Source organism: Lepisma saccharinum, chromosome 3 (assembly GCF_977018435.1).
Source record: "Lepisma saccharinum chromosome 3, izLepSacc3.1, whole genome shotgun sequence".
Taxonomy (NCBI): Eukaryota; Metazoa; Arthropoda; class Insecta; order Zygentoma; family Lepismatidae; genus Lepisma; species Lepisma saccharinum.
Genome location: NC_139231.1, coordinates 38,093,098 through 38,115,877, shown reverse-complemented (window position 1 = coordinate 38,115,877; position 22,780 = coordinate 38,093,098). Strand labels below are relative to the sequence as shown.

The 22,780-nt window shown below is 39.9% G+C and overlaps 1 protein-coding gene across 2 annotated transcripts in view; it reads right to left on the bottom strand.

Annotated features, from left to right (window-relative positions):
* LOC145984985 (putative ATP-dependent RNA helicase DHX34) overlaps positions 1-22,780 on the bottom strand; it is a 149,326-nt gene that overhangs the window by 93,115 nt on the left and 33,431 nt on the right. For both annotated transcript variants that reach the window (XM_083118463.1, XM_083118464.1), the window contains 2 exons: positions 22,337-22,469; positions 19,617-19,765 (listed from right to left, as the gene is read on the bottom strand). In XM_083118463.1, the coding sequence (XP_082974589.1) occupies positions 19,617-19,765; positions 22,337-22,469 (282 nt within the window). The remainder of the gene's footprint in view (positions 1-19,616; positions 19,766-22,336; positions 22,470-22,780) is intronic.

Here is a 22,780-nt window from a genome sequence, read left to right as displayed (position 1 = left end):
ATCGTTTGGAGATGATTCTGTCACCAAAAAGGACTCAATTTCTGCCATGGACACGCTGGAAGTATGGCATGTCGCTCCGTCTTGTTGGAAATAACCGCAACGCAGATTTCATCATCCAGCTGATTCACAAATGCACTGAAGATGTGTAAGTAAACTTGTGTGTTTAGTGTATCTTCAAAGAAGATGGGTCCAATTATACGTTGTCGGGAAATTACACACCAAACTCCCACCTTCAATGGTCCAAATTCACGTTGAACGGTCTGATACGATCCCGATATCCAATATTTCTTACCAATGAACACGCGTTCTGGTACGTAAGATGTACCAATCCATCCTCGCGATGCAGGGACTCGCGCATCACACTAACCCACACTCACCACTTCCCCTGGTGCCACCTACCGTCTTTGTTTTGACGCGTGCGTTTATGTTCAACCCTGCCTCGTGTTCAGCATGAAATAAGGTACGTGTATTGTGAATTTCATTTTCCTATGTATGTTTGTTCGGAAATTATAACTTTTTTTTTGGGTTCGAAAGCTAGTGGGACACCCGTTACAATGAAAGTAACATATTCCTGTCCTTGCTTGTCTTAAAAACATTCTTGGGACATAATATGGCTGCTTTGCTCAATGTCCTCAGCCAAGGTGGTTTTTTTAGCACTTGTAACAGGGTGTCTTATCAATCTGGAAAAGCCAGGGAATTTACTTTTTCTGAAAAGGTCAGATTTACCATGTTTCTGGAAAAATCAACATTTTTGTGTATGAAAGCGCAGGCACAGTGTATTGTTTAGAGAAAGTTTCCAATTGGCGTCCAGTGGAAATAAACTCTACTGTGGCCACATTTACTCATTTTCATCACATTCTAAAAACCGTTAAGACATACTCATCTTGTGCATGTTGCTTTATATCGCTATCTATTAAAATTATAATACATTTTCCGAACTAGTGCAGTTTGAATCCATCAGCACGCACGATGTCTGAAAGCAGCAGATGATTCTCACCGAACAAACCAGCCTCCTGTCCTGTGCGTTTGTTTAGTGAATCTCGTTCTTGCACGAAACGCATGGACTGTGACTTTTGGGACAGCATAATGAAACTCACGAAATGCACGGAAGCACTTATGGAACAGCCAGTTACCATTACCTCGTTTAACGTGTTAAACTCGTGTGACTTTCGGAACGGGCCCTTAATATTGTCAATAGATATCGTACAAATTACTACAGTAAATGGCTATTGACATTTACTACTTTTTTGAAGAAATTTTAGGATTATACAAGGGTTAAAACATATGTTACTAAATTTTAGTATAATTACATGTTATTTATGCTATAATTGTTATGATGAATTCTGTATTTACCATTAGTCAATATGTTGCAAGTATTAAATAAAAGCTTGCCCTTGATGCTTATATCCAACAGTCAGTTTCTGTTCAATTTGCCCCTTTCGCTATTAGTTGGAACATGTAAAGTGAATATTCTAAAAACTTGCGTAAGTGGGATTCTAAGTTTAAGGTTTATCTAAAATACAGTTATATTCTTACACACGTTACATTACCTGGTCTGGAAAACTCATGGAATTTTGTTTCTACAAATTTGTACACACCCTGTCAGGGAAATTTAAACTTCTTCTTGAAAATTCAACATTTTTGTAGTAGTGCACCATTATTTTTTTTTTAAAATAATGTAAAAAAAAGGACAAGCAAGCAATTCAAAATTTTGTTCACTTCTTTGTAAACTTCAATTTGATATACAGAGTGTTACTGGTAGTTACATTAGAAATTGTATATTAAATACTTTATGCATGGACATGTTTTGAACTATTTTCATGTAAAAATCTGCTACAGTAAGTGGCCATCATTAGCCTCTCCATTGATATTCAACATCAGAATACCCTTCTCAAGTTTATTTTCCTATGTAGCCTTGAATTGTAAGTAACAAATATTGTGATTCTGAGGCTGGCACTGTGCAAAATACTTCATAATGGTACTGAGAGTGTGCATCAGAGTTGCCATGTGTATTGTTTATGTTTCTTTTCAACATGAGAATTTAATTTCCAAAAAATATACAAATTCACCCACAAATAAAATTCAAACTATTATTACAGAACTTACCCTTATTATTTCATCATGCTTTACTTCATTGGGCCAAACAATGTACATGTCATTCATTTCATACACATTTGTCACTTCAACAAAAATATCATGGGCTGTACCTCTTGCAAATCCAAATCGGTCATGCCAAATGTTATGTAAATTACATACATGTTTAACTACATGAATTCTCTAATGGTTTAGTCTGGAATTTTGGTTTTGGACCTTGCACACCCTTTTGGAATCAAGAAGTGAGTAATAATAAGAATTTTGTAATATTTCCCATGTTCCAGATTAGTATTTTATAATGTAATGTATATAATGTAAATAGTGTAGATTTAGAGCCAAAGTGATCATTAACCAGGCATTTGTAAAATCAAAGAAGAGAATTGTCTGAATTTCTGATATGCTGTATACCAATTTAAATTATTTAGTGGATTAGTTGAACCTTCTTGAACAGCTTACATGCAAGATTTAAGAGTAATGTAAATACATATTTTGAGAAGTTATAAGTGTTTACTTTACATCTGGATATACAGTCCTTCCTTGGATGATTTACAGATTCGTTATTAATCATTATTCTCAGAAAGTAAACCTTTTTGCATTAAGTCTTCAACTTTTAATTTGTTTAAAACATGTTTCTTTTTTGGTTCTTGATTAGAACACTGTTTAAAATATATTTGCAACAAAAATTATGATATTGTTTCTTTTTTTAAAAAAATGCCAACCTTGTTCTTCATACATAGTTAAGAAATGATATACTATGCAATTTCAATTCTATTTTTTTTAAGGTGATAAAAACCCTATCAGGACTAAAAATAATTTTCTTTTACGCGATATTTATTATTTTGGGTGGCAGGGTAATCCCTTGCATCCTCCCCTGTTCATTTACACACTGATTCAAATTGGTAGCATATAAATTTTCACCATTTGAATTATTTTATTTCAACGTGTAGACAAGTTGGGTGTGCATCATAATCATCAGTGAAAGTATTACATATTTATGTATGAAGCTCAAATGAGTTATATTTTGTTATAACTTTGTGCATTATTGCATGTAGATTTGAAAAATTCTGTTTTTATTTTCCATATTTGTACACATATTAGGTATGGCTCATATACATATTTTACTTATTTTCACACATTATTCTATATTTCAAAACATTTCATGTTTTCCAATTACGCGTCATCTGTCATCCGAATATTTTTATTTTATTTTACACATCTCAACTATTTGGTTTTCCTATTGTAAAACACCTGAAATTCTTGTTTATTACAATTGTTGTCAAAAATAGAGAATGGGGATTCAAGCACCGGCCCCTGGTTGTTGCCAACGTTATTTTGGCAATGCTGGAAGAGAGTCCCAAGTCAAACAGCCCATTGCTAACCTCACCCTCGCTAGTTTCGCTTTTGAAAGCAGTGCTAGGAGCAACAATTTTGTGTTACACATACAGGATTTGCTTCTCGTTCCTCTTTGATACAGTAACGGTAATAGTAGCAACGCCGAGACTATTTTATGTAGCTCGTGAAGAGTGTTACGTTATTGAGAATTCATTAAAAAAGCCAAAGTATTATTCTTAAAAGAAATGCCGGAGAACAACACAAATAATCCCACTGAATTACATGTATATACATTGATCGATTTGGTTTATTTTACCTTGCATTTCGGCCACCTTTTGGCTAATTGTGAAGATAAGGATCAGTGGTGATATAATGAAATTGATGAAGAGATATTCACAGAGAACACCAAAAACCTGGGACCTGTCATCGTAGCATGCTGTGCTGACTACAGAGGCTGACTACATTTTTATATTTATATATATATATATATTTGTAAATGTTAATTTGGGTACCAACCTAATTGTTAGGAAACTATCACACACATATACGAGGCACATCCAGAAAGTAAGTTTCCCTATTTTTTTAAAAAAAACAACAAGATCACAGTTTCAGGAAACCATTTATTGGCAACAGGTACAGCAAAGGTTCAGCTATTTTTCAACATAGCAACCACCAGAATTGAGACACTTGTCGTATCGTGGTATCAACTTTTGGATCCCACTGTTGTAGAACTCTGCCGCCTGTGAATGGAACCAGCGTGTGACAGACTTCTTCAGCTCTTCGTCGTTGCCAAAACGCTCACCGGAGGACAGGAATTTCTTGAGGTGCAAGAAAACGTGAAAATCGCTGGGAGCCAGATCAGGACTGTAAGGTGGATGATCAAACAACTCCCAGCCAAATTCCATCAAAACAGCTGCTGTGCGCCGAGCCGTATGTGGACGAGCATTGTCATGGAGGAGCACAACACCTGCAGTAAGCATGCCACGCCTCTTGTTTTGAATGGCACGTCGCAATTTCCTCAGTGTTTCACAGTAATGGTCAGCGTTCACCGTTTCACCTCTGGGGAGGAAGTCAATGAGCAAAATGCCCTTCCTGTCCCAAAACACGGTGCACATCACTTTCTGTACCGACAGCGTCTGTTTGAATTTCTTCTTGACCAGAGATCCACTATGCCGCCAATGCATTGACTGCTGCTTGGTTTCCGGGGTGAAGTGCGAAATACACGTCTCATCGCCCGTGATGATCCTGTCGAGGAAATCATCGCCGTCATCGTGGTACCGTTGCAGGAATGTCAGTGCTGCTCCTGAACGTTTCATTTTGTGTTCGGGTGTCAGGTTTTTCGGCACCCACCTGGCACACAATTTTTTGAACAGCAGGCGATGCGTGACAATCTCATGCAACACGGATCGCGATATCTGCGGAAAAAGGCTACTCAACTCCGTAATCGTGAAGCGACGGTTCTCTACGATGCGCTGCCGCACCAGCTCAACCAGATCATCAGTGATGAGGGACGGACGCCCACTGCGCTCTTCATCATGGACACTTTGACGACCTTCCGAAAACTGCCGACACCAGCGACGCACCATCTGCTTACTCATAATGTTCGGCCCATAGACCTCACAGAGCTGACGATGATTGTCAATTGGCGCAATGCTTTGTGCATTCAGGAACTTTATCACCAACCGAACCTCGCATGTGGCGGGAGAAGGAATACGAGCTTCCATTTCGGACCACTGCTGCCTCGCTACTGGCATGCGGCGGGAGAAGGAATACGAGGTTCCACTTCGGACCACTGCTGCCTCGCATATGATTGATACGTCTTAGCTCTGCTGCGTATGCGCAATTTACACGGCTCATTATGTTTACTTTCACGGGAAAAAAAATAGGGAAACTTACTTTCTGGATGCACATCGTATAATGCTCCATTCTGGAAGAACACAATACAGCTGAACTTGCACCTTATCATAGGCGAGTATAAAACCAATAACATGTTATTTTACATAAATTAACATATGCATGTGTGGAACTACATAGATGAACCATCATTTGAAGCATATCAAAATATATTGAGTAGTTCATATAATCGATACAATAACATACCCAACTAGAGAGTACTGGAACCTTTCTTCCCAGAAAAAATAGCACTGTGTGTTTGTGTGTGCAACATTTTGGGATTTTTGCTTTTTTGCAAGTCTCTAATTCAAAAAACATGATCCCAAAAAATCTGAAATTGGGCAGTTTTCGTCAACTTTGCTGGAACTACTACTGTACCAAAAGTGATGAATTTCTGATAGGCTATGTCAAGGTTCAGATCATCGGTTGATTTGGCATGGAATGACCCTATTATACATAATTAAGATGAAGTATTTTAAATATTGTTACTTGATTTTAGCTTTTGGATTTACTTGTATTTTGTATTGCGTGACACCAAAAAATACATCATTTATCCCTTAGCTGTTAATTTCCCCTTCAACTACAGAATATTCGAAGGTCAATTGCTTTCCTTGTTTTAAATAATTTATTCTTTCATCATTTGATAATTTACAGAAATTAAAATAAATTACTTAAGTGAAGATGCATCTACCCCACCCATGACACAAAATTGTTCACTTATAGCTATAAATCTTGGAAAGTATTTTAAGGGTAGTTATGTTTACTCAACAGTTTTCATATTTCATTGCACAGAAACTGTAAGAAAAATGTTGCTTAAGTATCAGTAGAAGAATTATTTTAAAATAAAAAATATAGTCGACATGTCCCAACCGTGACAATGGAATGCCTCATGAATATTGATTGACAAGTGATAGATGAGAAAAAAACAGTTATCAAAATTCATCGAATGACTGGTATCATGATGATAAACACAGAGCCTGTTATCTAGTATGTACAAGTATTATGGGCTTCTTTTGAATATCGTATGGTTAAATTTTTTATGTAGAATTAGCAAGAAGTACACAATAGTAGCTCTAGGAAAGCTTCGATATTCTCAATTTAGTAGTTGCCAAGTCAGTATGTTACCTTATTATTAGACCTCGGATTTTAGGTTTTTAACCAATTTTTCCTTTACAGGTATGTAAGAAATAATAAGTTATGTCAGTGTTTCGTTAAAAAACGCAACAACTGATGAAGTTTAATAGTGCCTAGAAAAAAACTATGTTGCTTGTCAGAACCTATTTTGGGTTTATGCACCTAAATCAAGCCTTTTTTTTAGGTTTTTATATATTTTAAAAGAATTTTTATGTCACACATAAGCATTTGCTTTGTTTGGTCATGAAAAAATTCAATGACGAACGTGTTTGAAACGTACTCTCTGTCGATTTCCCCTTCTCCAAGTCTATGCTCTAAAACAAAGCAAAATATCCAGGGCCACTGTTACCTGTACAATCCAAAGTGGTCTGATCTGTGTGGTCTTGCTCACTTTCGTGTCACTGCGGTGCTTTGTTGCATTCACGTCTTGGAAACTAACATTTTAGCATTAAAGTTTGCACCACTGACTATGTTTTTGAAAGATCATTTTCAGCATATAAGATGATCCTCAGAAAAAATTGCAGAGTTTGTCTATGGATAACATGAAAAAAGATTGTTGCCTAACTATACGGTGAAGAGTGGATTGTAATAGCAAATTTCCAATGGTAAGTTCTGCCATCACCGTAGGGTTAGGCAACACACACAACATTATGCAAGATAGTGTATATTTCAGGATATAGAGGTCCCATTTTCATAATACACCTAATCAGCATTTTTCAGGAACTTTGAACTATTTTACATTTTTTAAATCTACTTCAGGATTTTTCGAGCCTAACTTAACATTTTTAGGATTTTTAGAACCTATTTCAGGGTTTCTCGAACCTATTTTAGGATTTTTAGAGCCTATTTTAGGGACCTAAAAGCACACTATTAGAACCTAAAAATCTGATGTCTACTTACTACATATATACATTAAAAAAAATCTTGCCATAGGTACAGCTGACTGCTCAGAATATCCAGACGGAAGTGAGGTGACAGGAGACCTCCACTATTAAGGTTAGGGGAATGCACCCAGAGTCAGAAACACATGCTGGCCTTGCTGTAACATGCATTTTGTGCTGTATTCAATAAACTCCTATGCACTTCCAAAAGAACACTGATCGCAGTGGAAGACTCTGCTACCCTTAAAATCTGCAAATTGAAGGGTCCTTCTCATTACCTTAGGACCCCGTCTCCCACTGTTTGGGGATCTTTTTGTGAGCTGACTGCTGTAGTGGGCTCCTCAGTTGGGCATTATTTTATTTTCTCTAATATGACATCTTAAATGTACCGTATTTACGGATGTATACTGCGCACCCTGGTTTTTGATGGGGAAAAGTGACAAACAGTTATATCTCACATATCTCACACCATATATATATCATATTATTAGGCCAGTAATACATTTTAAATATTATATTTTTCCCTTATATTTTCTTTCATTCTAAGTACTATCAGAACGTTCCTTCATTTTGTGATGAGCTTATTCAACCGCATTGCACATTAGTGTCAACATCTTGAATGAAATACCGTTGCCATATTCAGAAACTACAGAATTTAAGCTTTACAACATGATATAACACGATAGGGTTCTGTAAACATGAAAAATCAATGCAAGTGTCACAAAATCATGGAATGACGCTGTATGTTAGCTGTCCAAATTATTCCATGCATAATATGCACCACAGTTTTTGGGGCCAAAAGTTTTGGAAAAAAGTGCACATTGTACATGAGTAAATACGGTATTTAGTGTTGAAAGAAGGAACTCCCCAATGACCTAGTAGTGATGTGTTTGCCTTGCAATTGAGGAATTCCAGGTTTGATACCGGAGGAGGTACATACTTGTTTAGATCCCACTTTAACCTCTACGTCCAGTCCTCATTAATCTCATCTGCGGAACTTAACTAGTAAAGTAACATCCTCTGTCAGGAAGATAATATATATTTAAGAGGAATTGAATACAAAGCAGGGATGTTAAAAATTTTAGTTAAAATATCAGGTTAGGTATTATTAAATTATCAATGGAAGTTCAAAATCTGAATAATTTGAATTTGAATTTAAAATTTTGGGTGCATCAGCACTAAGGCTATTTTGCACCCGTCACATTATAAGGGGTCCAGCCCCTTATCGTTACACATAACAACTCTAACGTTGCAGAACTAAAATCATAAAATATTAAAATCTTCTGACTTTCGTTAAAGGCTGTAAAGGAGCACTCAGCACAAATAAGGACAAAACACAGGACAACACAAACAAAATTATACTGGCCAGGGGGCCAGTCGCCAGAGCCTCGTAAGTCTGCAGTCCAGGGTGTACTACGTGGAAGTGAGTTTGGCTATTGGGTGCAGTACGTGGAAGGAGCACCCCTTACACCCCCAAAATTTGAATAAATGGGTGGAATTTTTAACTTGGGATGAAAGGTATGGACTAGAGTGCTGCATTGAGGTTTCTTGCTGGATTGTCTAATAGTTTGCATGGATGATGCTAGATGGATTATAGAATCGACAGTAACATAGTCATTAACTGTATGTTAAAATGCTATTCAGTCTATCTTACCAAAACATAACAATATATGAAAATGAATAAATAATTACGGGCTGAAACTACCAACATGAATTTCACGAATTCCACATATGCGAGCAAATCACACTTGAGCATGGGGGATTCGATCTAGCCTGACCGAACGAAAGCAATCCAATGCAGTACTCTAGTATGGACACCTTGCACTACATTGGCTCTTCATACACCTGGCCACTTATCTTTCATCTTCCCATTGTAAATATTAGATGGTTTTGGTGAAGCATGAATAAATGCATTTTAATCGCATGAAATATTCATTACTTAAAGTTATACTTTACATGTAGGAAATATGAATCAGTGGAACCTCGATTATACGTTTTTCATGATTAAAAGCTGAAAAAATATGTGGGGAAAATTTTATAACATTTTGCTATGTTGGGACCATCAAGATCAACTGTAAGTCGGGGTTCCACTGTATATGATAATTGTGATTGCCAACTGGAAGAACATTCATATAAAATGCCAAGCATATTGTTAATTGATAATGCAAATGCCATATCTCCAGTTCACAGAATTAGTGATGGACGCAATTGTTAACCTGAAAATTCATAACTTAATTACCATGTAATTGTTTTTCAAAGGGGACTTCAAGATGTCATCACTCAACAGGAAACAATCCTGTAGCACTGGTGACAAAGGTTCCAAATACATATTCCACGTTATTTATTGAGTTTCATCCATAAAAGACTGGCTTGTTGGAGATAGTGCATTTGCAATCTCAAGAGGTGAAAGTTTTGACCATAGTATTGGAAAACAAACAAGTTTATTTTTTTTAAAGGGCATCTACAAATTTCTCCAGCAGTTTATTTCTTTCTTGTTGGATTTCATTGTTGGTTTTGACAACATCCACCAACCTCCAGAGTTCCAACAGCTTTCTTTCTCTAACTCCTGCTGCCTTTCTTTGTAGGCATCGGCATTGGTTCTTCTCCTTTTAGGTGTGTTCATGGTGGTGGGTGTGGCCTCAGGAAGATTCCGCAAAGTGGAAGGGGATGGTACAATGGCATCTGACTGGACAAAATCAGAGGGCATTGGGAGATTGGATGCCAGGGTGGGCCCCAAGTTTACGGACTTATCCTTCTGGAAGAACTCCATGAAGGTGTCGAAATACTCCCATGACACACTTTTCCTCCCACTCCTTTTTGAATTGTCCAGCGCAGATACAAATGTCCGCTTCATGCTACGGAACTTGCGCTCCGCTGCCTCCCATGTTATGGTGTAGCCATGATACACCTTAGCCTGGGCCACACCACACCACAATAACTTCTTCTTTTGTTTAGAATCCCTTCCCATACTCGTCCAGGAGCAGCAGCATGCAATTTCTGGTCCACACAAAGTTTTCTGGTGCTGCAAAAGCAAATAATCCAAATGAACAGAAAATCAATTACAACTACCTGTTTCTCTGCATTGGACAATTATCTTTATCCATTGAATAAGCAATATCTCATGCTGCTCCTACAATTTTTGTATTATAAATTTACAAAAGTAAATATATTTTTGTTTTAATATATGCAAAACAAAGGCATAGGAACATATTGCAAGGTGCTGGGTGAGATTAAAATGCAAGGCCCCATCCAATTTTTAAATTTGAAATCTTAATGCGAGACATCAAAGGCATGTTTCTAGCTGTGTAGCAGAAGACATAAGACATAAGTACATCGACAACAGTGTTTGAATCACACAGCACTCAATTGTGCTAACAGGAGAATTATGGCAAATTCCATGCAATAGGTATACATAATAGACTTACACTGACTACCCTGACTTGAGTTCAACTCTCCAGACTTTCCTCTTTGTGAACCTGGAAGAAAAAGTAACAATTATAGACCATGAATATTAAAACGTTAACTACTTGTGTGGTGTCGTCAGTGGAATCTAAGACTTAAATCCCCCAAAATGCACCTGCCTCACTTTTCCCCAAAAGAGGAACAAAGTGCATTCATTTTATTCTCTTGAAAGCAATCTCACCAGAAACCAGAAAGTAAACTTTAATGAGCACTAATAAGCTCGGAAGCCTATCAGAGATATCACCTGGTTGATATCCTGAGAAAACCTCTTCATCTTTAATGAGGATGTTAGTACAGATGCTACAAAAAGAGCCATGCATCTCCATGTTCTTCTGCACAGGTTCATTGACATACAAAACCAATAATTCATCAGAATTTTTTTCACATCTCTTTATCTTCCCTATTTGGATCATTATTTCTAAAACTGTATTCCCAGCATTGATTCTGTTCTCAGCTGTTTCCTCATTAAACAATACCTTCTAACACCTCCATAAAACAGACATCATGTCTGTCTTGAATATCCAGCTACCACACACTTATCGCAAATAAGAAGACATGAAATTGCACAATTTTTAAATACAATCATCAGTGGTAAAATTAAAACCAAATTTCTAATCACACAGCCAACCTGCAACATAAAACTCTTTCACAATCCCACTACTTTCCATTCTACAACAATCTCTTTTCTGCAGGCTTCCCTGCTAATAACCTGCCTCCAATATTGACATTTTCCTGCCAGTAGAAGTTTTGAAAATTATGAACAATGGTTGTGACTTGTGTTTTCTGTGCCACCTTGTATTGTGTCGTTTTGTTATTTTCAAGTTTCAGTACAAAATGGTCTTTCAGTACTCTATCTGAAAGTTTAGTAAATGAAAAAAATTTACCTTTCAAGTTACCTTCCCCCATCCCTTTCTAGAATCACTGTAAGGTATCTTGATCAATGGAGTATTCAAAACAATATATCACAGCAATAACATAAGAAGATAAAATACAAATTATGAAGAGGTGCAAAATTCAAGGTGGACTAATATTCTTCAACCCAATATTTACATCTTGGATGGAATTTCTAAGTCCAGTGAGCTTCTGTTTATCCCTACCTAATAGTCCACGTGACACTCATTTAATTTCTTAATTGACTTATTTGCAACACGATAAATATTATAATAGCCTGTTTCCTGTTATGGATCTACAGGAACAATTCTAACTAGATAAAACTGAATATATACTTGTGAATCAGCCTCAACAAACGTATATTTCCATTTCATTACCAATATTTTTTATATGTATTTATGAGAGCTTTCCCCTCGTAAAAACATGAAAACATAAAAAATTAAAACTACAAACAGCCGCTAAAAGCAAATCAACAAACACACACCTCACCACACAATAGTACCATTGACTATTATCAATAAATGCTCATAATTCTTTTAACAGCCAACGAGTGGTAACTTTAAAACAGATTAGCACAGTAAAAAGTCAATGAATGCGAAGACAGTATTTCTTGCAAAATGTTACAACTGATGTGTACAGTATATTTCACCATAAAATGTATGCTAATGTAGGGACCTACATAAAAAAAAAAAGCTAATAGGAAAGAAAACAACTCACTTTCTTCTTCTAATGGAATTGTCCCAGTCCCTGAAGTTGTGTTGCTCATTTGCAAGTATTCCTTTGCAAAATTAGTATCTATAAAAAGAAGTAAGTACATAATTATGTTGACATTTTTACATACATAGAATATGATTTACTACATACACAAAAGTAAATACTGAAACTCTTAAACTGCTACCTTGTTAAACATGCCACTGCAGCCTTCTTATGTCTAGAAAAACACCAAGTGTATTAAGAAACATTATTTTGGCAATCTCTGACATCAAAGTTTTGCATACTTGACATAACAGGAATGCATATTAGAAATTGATACAAGCAAACCTAGTTATGTACCTCAGCAACCAAATGTAAAATTTTTGGGGGTGATGGTGACCCTCCGTAAACCAGTGAGTAACATGAACATTTTTTTGTGGGTTGTCGAACGTTTCTAGTAGTTGTTAGCATGCAGCTGCATTATAAGCGATTGATTGATTGATTGATTTAAAAATTGTTTGGGTGCGTCGGCACTGAAGGCCATTTTGCACCCTTCAATGTATACGGGGAAGTAGCCCCTTATCTAAAATTCTGACTAAAATCATAAAAAGGGGTGTAAATAGCCCCTTGGGAAAACATTAAAAGTGCAAGGTTGTAAAAAGACCTGCACGAGACAAACACAACACATTAAAAAGTCAGAGTAAACTAAAAACCTCCTTACAGACGGTGGAAGAGTCCAGCTCTTCGCAAAAAACTAAAAACATGTGATAAAATACTGCTGTCATCACCCAAGAGGGATGACAAACAGCCGGAAAGGTTAAAAGTCTGCCGGAGGTAAGCAAGATCGACACATTCAACGAGAATGTGTCGGATGCTTAAAATAACATTACAAGTACGACACAACGGAGGGTCCAGCCCTTGCAGTAGGTGACCATGCGTGAGACGGCTGTGTCCTATACGCAGGCGGGTAAGAATAACGTCTTCTCGCCGAGAGGGACGAGACGAGGAACGCCAAACACCTATGGTGGGCTTAAGAGCGTGAAGCTTGTTCCCCGTTTCCACATCCCACTCGGTCTGCCAAGTGTCAAGAAGGCGAGAACGGAACACATTCTGTAGGTCGCTAGCTGGCAAAAGGTGGACGAGAACGTCGCCATCTGCATCAGCAGACTTGGCGGCAGCATCAGCTGCTTCGTTCCCCTGGATGCCCACGTGGCTAGGGACCCAACAGAAGTGTACATCTGTGCTGGCAGATAAGGACACAAGCCGTCTGAATATGCGTTGCGCTACCGGATGCCGGGAATACGGCGAATCCAGAGACTGCAACACGCTGGTCGAATCACAGGACACAAGGACTTTCTTCAGACCATTGACGTCTGCAAAGTCCAGTGCCTTTAGAATAGCGTACAACTCTGCCGTATAGATGGAACAGGCAGGATGTAGCAAGTAACTGGAACTTTGAGAGTCTAGGACGAAGGCGCAACCAACTGATTCGAATGTCTTGGACCCATCCGTGTAAAACACATTAAAATTGGGGTGCTTCGCACGAAGTTCTAAAAACCGTTGCTGGTATACAACCATTGGTGTCTCTGACTTTGGAAGAGCAGTCAGAGAAAAATCGATGGAAGGTGCAGGAAACTCCCAGGTAGGGAGAGGCGAAATGAGTGGAGAGACGCCAGGAAGATCACTGTCAACACCAAGTGCTGACAGGATCTCGTCTGCACGAACACCAAATGGTCTAGTGACACTAGGGTGGAGCCGATACCTTGCCAGCCTACCCTCGTCTGAGATGGTGTGGAATGAAGGATGTGAAGGCATCGAGCGAAGATGGAGGAAGTAGTTAACTGCTAGCCGCTGTCTTCGCAGAGACAGCGACGGCTCAGATGCCTCTACATACAAACTGGCGACTGGACTGGTCCGAAAGGCACCAGTGCACACACGTATACCAGCATGGTGGACGGTGTCTAAGATGCGAAGTCTAGATGGGCGAGCAGAAGAATACACAACACATCCATAATCTAGCTTCGACCTGATGAGTGCACGGTAAAGACGAAGCAATACCGTCCTATCAGCACCCCAAGAAGTATGAGATAAAACGCGTAAAAGGTTGAGAACTCGAAGACAAGAGGACTTTAACTGGCGAAGGTGAGGTAGCCATGTTAATTTCTTATCGAAAATGAGGCCCAGGAAGCGGACCTCATTCACGAAACACAGGGGAGACTTCCCCATGTACAGGTCAGGATCTAAATGACATGTACGCTGACGACAAAAGTGAACACACACGGATTTCTCGGATGAGAAGGTGAAACCTGTTTGGGAGGACCACTCAACCAAACGGTTTATCGTCAGTTGGAGTTGACGAGAAGCTGACGCGAGATTCCGTGAGCGACAAAAGATCGTGAGGTCGTCGACATAGAGGAGACCATGTACAGGGGAAAGAATGTTTGCCATAACACTGTTTACTGCTATGGCAAACAGAGTCACACTAAGTACGCTGCCCTGCGGGACACCGTTCTCTTGTTCGTGAAGATCCGAAAAGGAGTTCCCAACACGTACGCGGAAAAAGCGATCTGATAAAAAATTTTCAATAAAGTACGCCATATGGCCACGCACGCCCCAAGAATGGAGCTGCTTTAGGATGCCAAAGCGCCACGTTGCGTCATATGCTTTTTGGAGGTCAAAGAAAACTGCAACTAAATGTTCCTTGTTGAGGAATGCATCCTGAATATGTGTTTCCAGCTGAACCAGATGGTCCAGTGTGGAACGGTTGGAGCGAAAACCACATTGAAAATTACTTATCAATGAGTTTTCCTCCAAAAACCAGGTGAGACGCTTGTTGATCATGCGTTCCATCAACTTGCACACACAGCTAGTTAAGGCAATAGGCCTATAACTCGAGGCTGCGGTGCGTTGTTTACCTGGTTTCAGGATGGGAACAATAATAGCTTCTTTCCAGGAAGTGGGGAAAGAGTCCTCCAACCAAAGCCTGTTGAATACCGCCAAAAGGAAATGTTTGGCTCCAATGGGCAGATGACGAAGCATCTCGTAGTGGATCTTGTCCACTCCAGGAGCTGTATTCTTAGAATCTCGAAGCGCCTGATCGAACTCCCGTTCAGTGAATGGAGAGTTGTATGGCTCGGTGTTATGACTTCGAAAAACTAGAGGGCGTCGTTCCTGACGGTCCTTCTCACGGCGGAAACGTGGTTCATAATTTTCAGAGCTAGACGCATCAGAAAACTGCGTGGCCAAGATATTAGCGATGTCTCCGGAATCAGTGTACAACGTCCCATCGTGCTCCAGAGCGCTCAGAGGAGTAGATGCACCCCCCTGGATGCGACGTACTTTGGTCCAAACGGCTTTCGACGAAGCCTGCTTCGTCAGAGAAGACACGTATTGGACCCAGCACGCCTTCTTACTGGCTCTGATGAGCCGACGGGCACGGGCACGTTTAATGCGGAACTGCTCGAGGTTTGCGGCAGTGTGGTTCCTATTAAATCGATCGAGAGCATGATTGCGGTCCTTGATGGCTGCACCGATCTCCGCAGTCCACCATGGGACTGGGCGTCGCCTCGCAGGTCCACTGGGATGTGGAATGGAGGTGCGTGCAGCATCATGCACTCCTGACACAAAGATGTCTAAGGCGTCGATTGGTGGTAAAGTCGACGCAAGATCGACTTCAAGGTCCACTGCACGCTCGAAGGCACCCCAGTCGGCCCGACTGAGATTCCAGTGAGGGTGTTGTTCACGTGATTGCTGAAGATGTTCGAAGGTAAGAATGAGAGGGAAGTGATCACTCCCACAGAGATCAGGGTGAACGCTCCAAGATGTGGTAGGAGCAAGGCTGGGACTGCAGAAGGACAAGTCCAACGCAGAGTGTGTGCCTGAGGAAGGACTGAAATATGTGGGAGTCCCATCATTCAGCAACGTTAAACCTGATGCCTCACGGAATTGATCTATAATTTGACCCCGGGGCTCTGTACGAACGGAGCCCCACAAAAGATGGTAGGAATTAAAGTCGCCCAAAAGAACTACAGGAGACGGAAGTTGCTCGAATATAGAAAGGAGGTCGTCAAGAGAGAATCGCTCCTCCCTTGTGATGTAGACACTGCAAATGGATATTGGCTGTGGTAGATGGACCCGCACGGCGACAGCTTGGAGGGGGGTGGTGAGAAAGATTGGTGTTGAGTGGATGTTATCTCGAACACCGATTGCAACACCACCGTGTGCACGACGACCCTCAGGAAGCTTGTCGGTGCGGTAAAGCGTGTATCCGTTTATAATCATCGATTCATTTGGACGAAAATGTGTCTCTTGGAGACATATGATGGCAGGGTCAAATTCAGATATTAGAATTTGCAGTTCCTCGAGATGTGTACGGAAACCGTTAAGGTTCCATTGGAGACAATAAGCCATAGCTGGAGGTATGGGTGTTACCTTTTAAGGCGTACTTTATTTCTAGGCCCTGTCACCTTGATAAATTCTTCATCCGCGGCTTCGTCCTGTATCATGTCCTCGGGTAAGGACACAGAGGGCGAAGGGGATGAAGAAGGTTTAGTGGGGGCAGGTGCTTTGAGCGCCCGCCGGGCAGCCTTCAGCTGCGCCTTAAGTTTCAGGGTGGTGGCTGCCACCCTGACGGGAGAGCTAGTAGACTTCAGAAAATATTCTTTGCTATGCACCTGCTTGAACTTCCTCTCTGTGGAGCGAGGAGTGGTTGCTGGTTTCCTCGAAGCAGGGCGGGCTACTACGGGAATCGTTGGTGTTTGAGTTGACACGTCGCTGGTTTGTACACCCACACTGCGGCGGGTAAGAGCAGCTGCAGCAATTGTAGCGAATGGCACAGGTAAAGTGGTGCGTATACTTTCACGGAGACGTTGTTTTGCTTCGCCAGCAGAGATTTTCTCTATAACGACCAACTCTCTGATTTTCTTCTCTTGTTGGAAAGAGGGGCAGTCACGATGCCAGACTGGGTGCTCGCCTTGGCAGTTAATGCATTTGGGACCTGAAGAACAAGGTTCGGTCCCATGATCAGGCTTACTACACTTACCACAAAGGGCGGTAGTGGCCTTGCAGGAAGGCTGAGTGTGCCCAAAGTGCTGGCATTTGAAACATCGCATCGGGTTAGGGATGTATGGCCGGACTTTAAGTCTCAAATATCCAGCCCGAACAATATCTGGGAGAGTGGTCGTTTGGAACGTTAGTATAATCGAAGCAGTTGGCACAAGTTCTCCGGATTTTCGTGTCTTGATTCGCTGCACTGCGGTGACATGTTGGTCTGAGAGTGCTTCAAGGATCTCTTCCTCCTCAGCATTTAGCAGATCCCAGTGGTGAATCACACCTTTACTACTGTTAAGTTGACGATGGGGTTCAACATTAACAGTGAAGTGGCCCAAAGATCGTAACTTTAAAAGGTTGTTGGTCTGGCGATCTGTGCTGGTCTGGATAAGTAGACTCCCGTTTCTCAGCTTCTTTATTTCTGGAACATCGGAACCAGCGGCGTAGTCTAGCTGTTTCTTGATAAGGAATGGTGACAAGTCCTTCAATGTAGCAGCTCCGTGTTTTTTTGTTGTTGCAGAAACATCCTTACTATCGGTCTTCTCAACAATACTGATAACAAGGTAACGTGGCACGTTACTTGTCTTTTCCACTACTTGGAGCGGGCTCGAAGGCCGCGCTCGTTTTGGGGGTTTCCCCCCGTTTGAGTTGTTTTTTGTACCCATATACAAAATTATTTTATGATGGAGGGTCCATAAATTGTCGCCTCGACATGCCCTCTATGCCGAGGAAGGCCTACCCCCAAAAATGGAGGCTACTCGAGGACCAAACCGAAATCCCCGAGGCCACGTTCGCGACTGCACCTACCCCTGCAGCCAACACTGTCCCATCGGCACGTGCAACTCACACCTTGGGATAGGGGTTTTTTATCGAGGTTGTCTCCTCTAGCAGGACCCTTAGTTATAGGGAGGTCAAAGATATGGAGATGAATGACGTGATGGAATGGTGAAAACGTGAGATATGGATGTGAAGAATGAGTGAAATGATGAGATGAAAATGACCTCCCTACCTCAGTTTCTTAGAGGGAGGTCAAAGATATGGATATGAATGACGTGATGGAATGGTGAAAAACGTGAGCTATGGATATGAAGAATGGGTGAAATGACGAGATGAAAATTGACCTCCCTACTAAGCCCCCTCGCCCCGTCAAGGCAGTCCTACATGGAGGGGGCATTATAAGCGAATAATTACAGATTTTATGTGGTATAATTTATGACATCAATTCGTGAGTTGAAAGCAGAAGGTTTAGTGGCCCAGAACAAGAAATGTGTGATGTGTAGCAGACGCATATACATTAGTTACAAAATTACTTATATTAGCCCTTTATGCTTCATGTTTCTCTTAATTTTGTTTAAATCATTTCCCGGAATTTCTGCACCCTCTTACATAACGCGTGTTTAGCGACAAGCGAGTTGCAGCAACTTTTGATAAAAAAAAAAAAAGGTGCAACAACCTTTTATTTTTAAACAAGCAGTACATACAAATATAGGGCCACTTACCTGATTGTATACGGCTGTGAATTTCAGCATTAGTTCTGATCGTATAAGATTTATCTTCAACTTTGTAGGAAATTGTGTATTCCACGTTCATCTGATCTGCCATGTTTACTGCAGGTTCACTACAGTGAGCGTATTTCACAAGCGATCAAAACAATGGTGCCCGATCGCTGAGCCTTCAGTACTGAGCGTGCCGTTCGGAGAACCGAATCACTGAGCCACTCCGGAGCGGCTCACTCTGCCGCGGCTCACTAGTGTGTTGTGTGCTTCGTAATCACACTGGGGAAGGGGCAGAGTGGAGTGGAGTGGGTTTCACAGTGGGCTGAGTTGAAGGGACGAAGGCTTCTGGCCGAAGGTTCTCTTGTTTGTGGTTGCTCCATACAGTAAGTTTGACAAAGTTCACTTCATTTCATACTCTGATAGATTCATCATGACTGGAGCTACAATTTAAAGTGGGATTCAATTCATTGCACAATGTGCCTTCATTGGAAATCAAACCCGGAATTCCTTGAATACAAGATGGCAGTGCTAGACATTATGTCATCTGGGAGGCCCATATGTAGAGTGAGCCAAACCTTGGAAACTTCACCAAAGTATGAGGACAACATTGTATGAATTAGAATGTGAAAGCATGTTTCAGAGAATCAAGTAAATAGAATATTGATTGAAAGTACTATAATGATTTTCCTACCTTGTCCTGTTCAGCTATTGAGAGAGTACTGTGTAATGGAAGAATAACCCAGCCTTGCGACTGCTGTGCATATAACTTAGCTGCTTCAACAACTGTGGAGATTTCACTCATTCCACTTAGAAAAATCAACATGTCGCCACGCTCATCTTCTGCAAAAGGAAAAAAAGCACAAGCAATCTGTAGCTGTTTCAATGCTAACCTTCTATATTTATATTTAATCAACTACCTCAACATAGTACATGGTACATTATTGCATATTAAGGTTCAGCTGGAACTATGGCTCATGACAGAGAAACCATTTTAGAAAATTCCTCTCCTTTCGAAAAAAAAAGCTATGAAAAATTATATCTGTTTAGAATTCCTTCTAGATCATCTAGTGAACCTTTGTGTGTTTTGAGTCTACATATCTGCAATAGTTTAATAGCTTTGTAGCCACAAAAATATTCCCAACATTTAGGCAACAACAAATGCCACGAAGATTTACTTGAATGCTCTAGAAGCAATTCTAAGCAGATATAATTTTTCTGATTTTGAAATATCACAATTGTTTTTCAAAACAGGTTCTCTGGCATCAGCAAAGGTTCAGTCAAGCCTTACGATTTTAACAACAATGCATTTTCTAGACAAGTTAATAATACTGTTCTGGGACAATAAATAAAAGAAAAATTACAACTGAACTGTTGAAGACAAAAATGTACTCAAGACAAAAATGTACTATCTGAGAAAGTACTGTATTGTTATACTTTTTATTTTTTTAGGTTAATGTGATGATAAGAATCAGAAGAAGCAGGACTCAAATCCTGGATCTGTATCCTGAATCCAGGATCCACAACCAAATCTTGAATCTGACACCTGAAGCCCAAAATCCTGGATCTAACCTCTGAATCCTGGACAATATCCAAATCCAAAATCCTAAGCTGTGCGCCAAGTCAACTTTGCAGCAGGGTTTCGCATATGTATATCCAAATATGCGCGCAGAATATAGTTTCACTGAGACAAGTTCTATTCCAACACAAATGCATACTTGCAACAAAACCGTTATTTAATTTGTAATATACAGACAAAATGATACATCCATTAGCAGGTATGGACTTGATCGGTTGCAGACGAACTTTGATCTGCAGATTCGCCAACTGGGCAGTCGGTTGCGTGGAAGGAACAGTGAAGCCCAAGAGCGAGTCTGAATACGTTGGAGAGAGCGTGCAATTAGTGATACCAGTGTTGCACATCCCACTATTTTAACCCTATGTTATCGTCATTCATTGCTAATCATGCTATACAGCGGCGAGAACGGCTGAAAGAGGTGTCCTGTTCAGTGCCCAGTTTTGCCAGTGTGTTATTTTGTGCATCATCCGAAGGAAAAAGCTCTTCAAAGCCAAGCAAGTTGTTTTAAATACATATTCATCCTTACGGCAACACGACCAAATTAAAACAGGGCGTTACGTGATTTGCAGTCAATGTGTGCACGAACTGTGTCCCAGGTGTTGAATAATTTTCGGTTGAGTTTAGGAGTAGGAAACGCATTGATTCAAGCCTAGGAGGATAGCACCATGCAAAACCACTGCAGGGATGAAGCAACTGACGGGAAAGGGGGAGGTGGAGGCTTATTGTTTCACCCACTGGCGGAAATGAAGGCTTTGTTGAAGATGCATGTTTACTGTTCCGTGCAAAGAAAGGGAAGGGTGATTATCACCATGAAATGGACAGACCAAGATTTGAATCCTGGTTTAGTGAAGTGATTCATAAATTGAAACCAAACAGAGTAATAGTAGCAGACAATGTACTCCATTGTACCAATAACAAATCAAGCTTTTTTTGGTAGTGTAAACTTGAAGGGCGTGTATCTTATAGTAACGGATGTATTGCAAACGAAGCAACCAAGTTTTTCATAAATGTATTTATTTCTAAACCAAAAACAATAACTCGACATTAAATTCAAGAGGGGCCTGTCATGTACTTTTACTTTTACTTTTCTTTTTTGCATGTTCGAAATATACACACATGCCCTTATGCTTTGAAGATATTTCACGATTTATATTAAGTAATGACACATTTATTACATAAACGATTATTATACTTATTAGACAAAATTAATCAACCCTCATTAACAATAAGAACAATTGGACATCAATGATACTTCTATGCGCAGAAAGTACTTTAAAAATTGTACGATTCAGGAGACAAAAAAAGGCAAAAATACATTCCGCTTGCCATGCATGTGCAGGTTTTGATGTGTTGTGCGGTCGGCAATACTGCGGATTTTCTCAGTGTCTGTGATGTAAACAGCTCGGCAGTTGAGGCAAGAGGCACGGAAGACTCTGAACTCAGATCTCGCGCGGATTGATACATAAAACCTGCTACAAAGTTAGCTTGACGCGTGGCTTAGATTCAATATCCTAATCTTTAAAGACTGATATCTACCCATCCCTGTACTCAAGTGCCAAGGAGACATCTGATTGTAAAATCAGAAATGTACAGCAGTGTCTCACTGATGTACAGTGGAACCTCGATTTTAAATTTTTCAGGGGACAAACCTGAAAAAAATTGAAATGGATGAAAATGTAAAATCAAGGAAAATATAACATTTTGATGTTGGGAACATCAAGATTGAACGTATAATGTGAGAAAATGTAAAATCCAGAAACATAAAATTGGGGTTCCACTGTACATCCAATTTTTACTATCCAAATAAAATATTTACAAATTAATGATACACTTACTTCCATACTTTTCATCAATAAGCTGCATTATCTGAATGTATGGCCCTGGATCAATCCGGTCTGTTTTTGAAAATTTGTCATCCACAAACACAGGTCTATAATTTAACTTGATTGGATGTAATCTTCCAGGTACCTGGATAAATAAAAGTAAATGTAATTATGAGCTAGTGAAAAAATATACATAAATTCTTTACTTTAGAAAAATAGTTTTCTCCAATAATTATGTACATTTTGATGCTAAAAAATCGACAGCATGCAAGGTCGCCAATATATACAATTACACTTGTCTGCAAAGTTTCAAATATCTTTGTATCAAAATGGTTAATGCTATCACCTTGTAATTAATGGATACCTGGTTCAGTTTCCATGACAGGATTGCTACGATTTTTTAAAATCCCCTGACATTTACAAGTTTTCCAGTCCAAAAATGAAATTTTTCCAGAC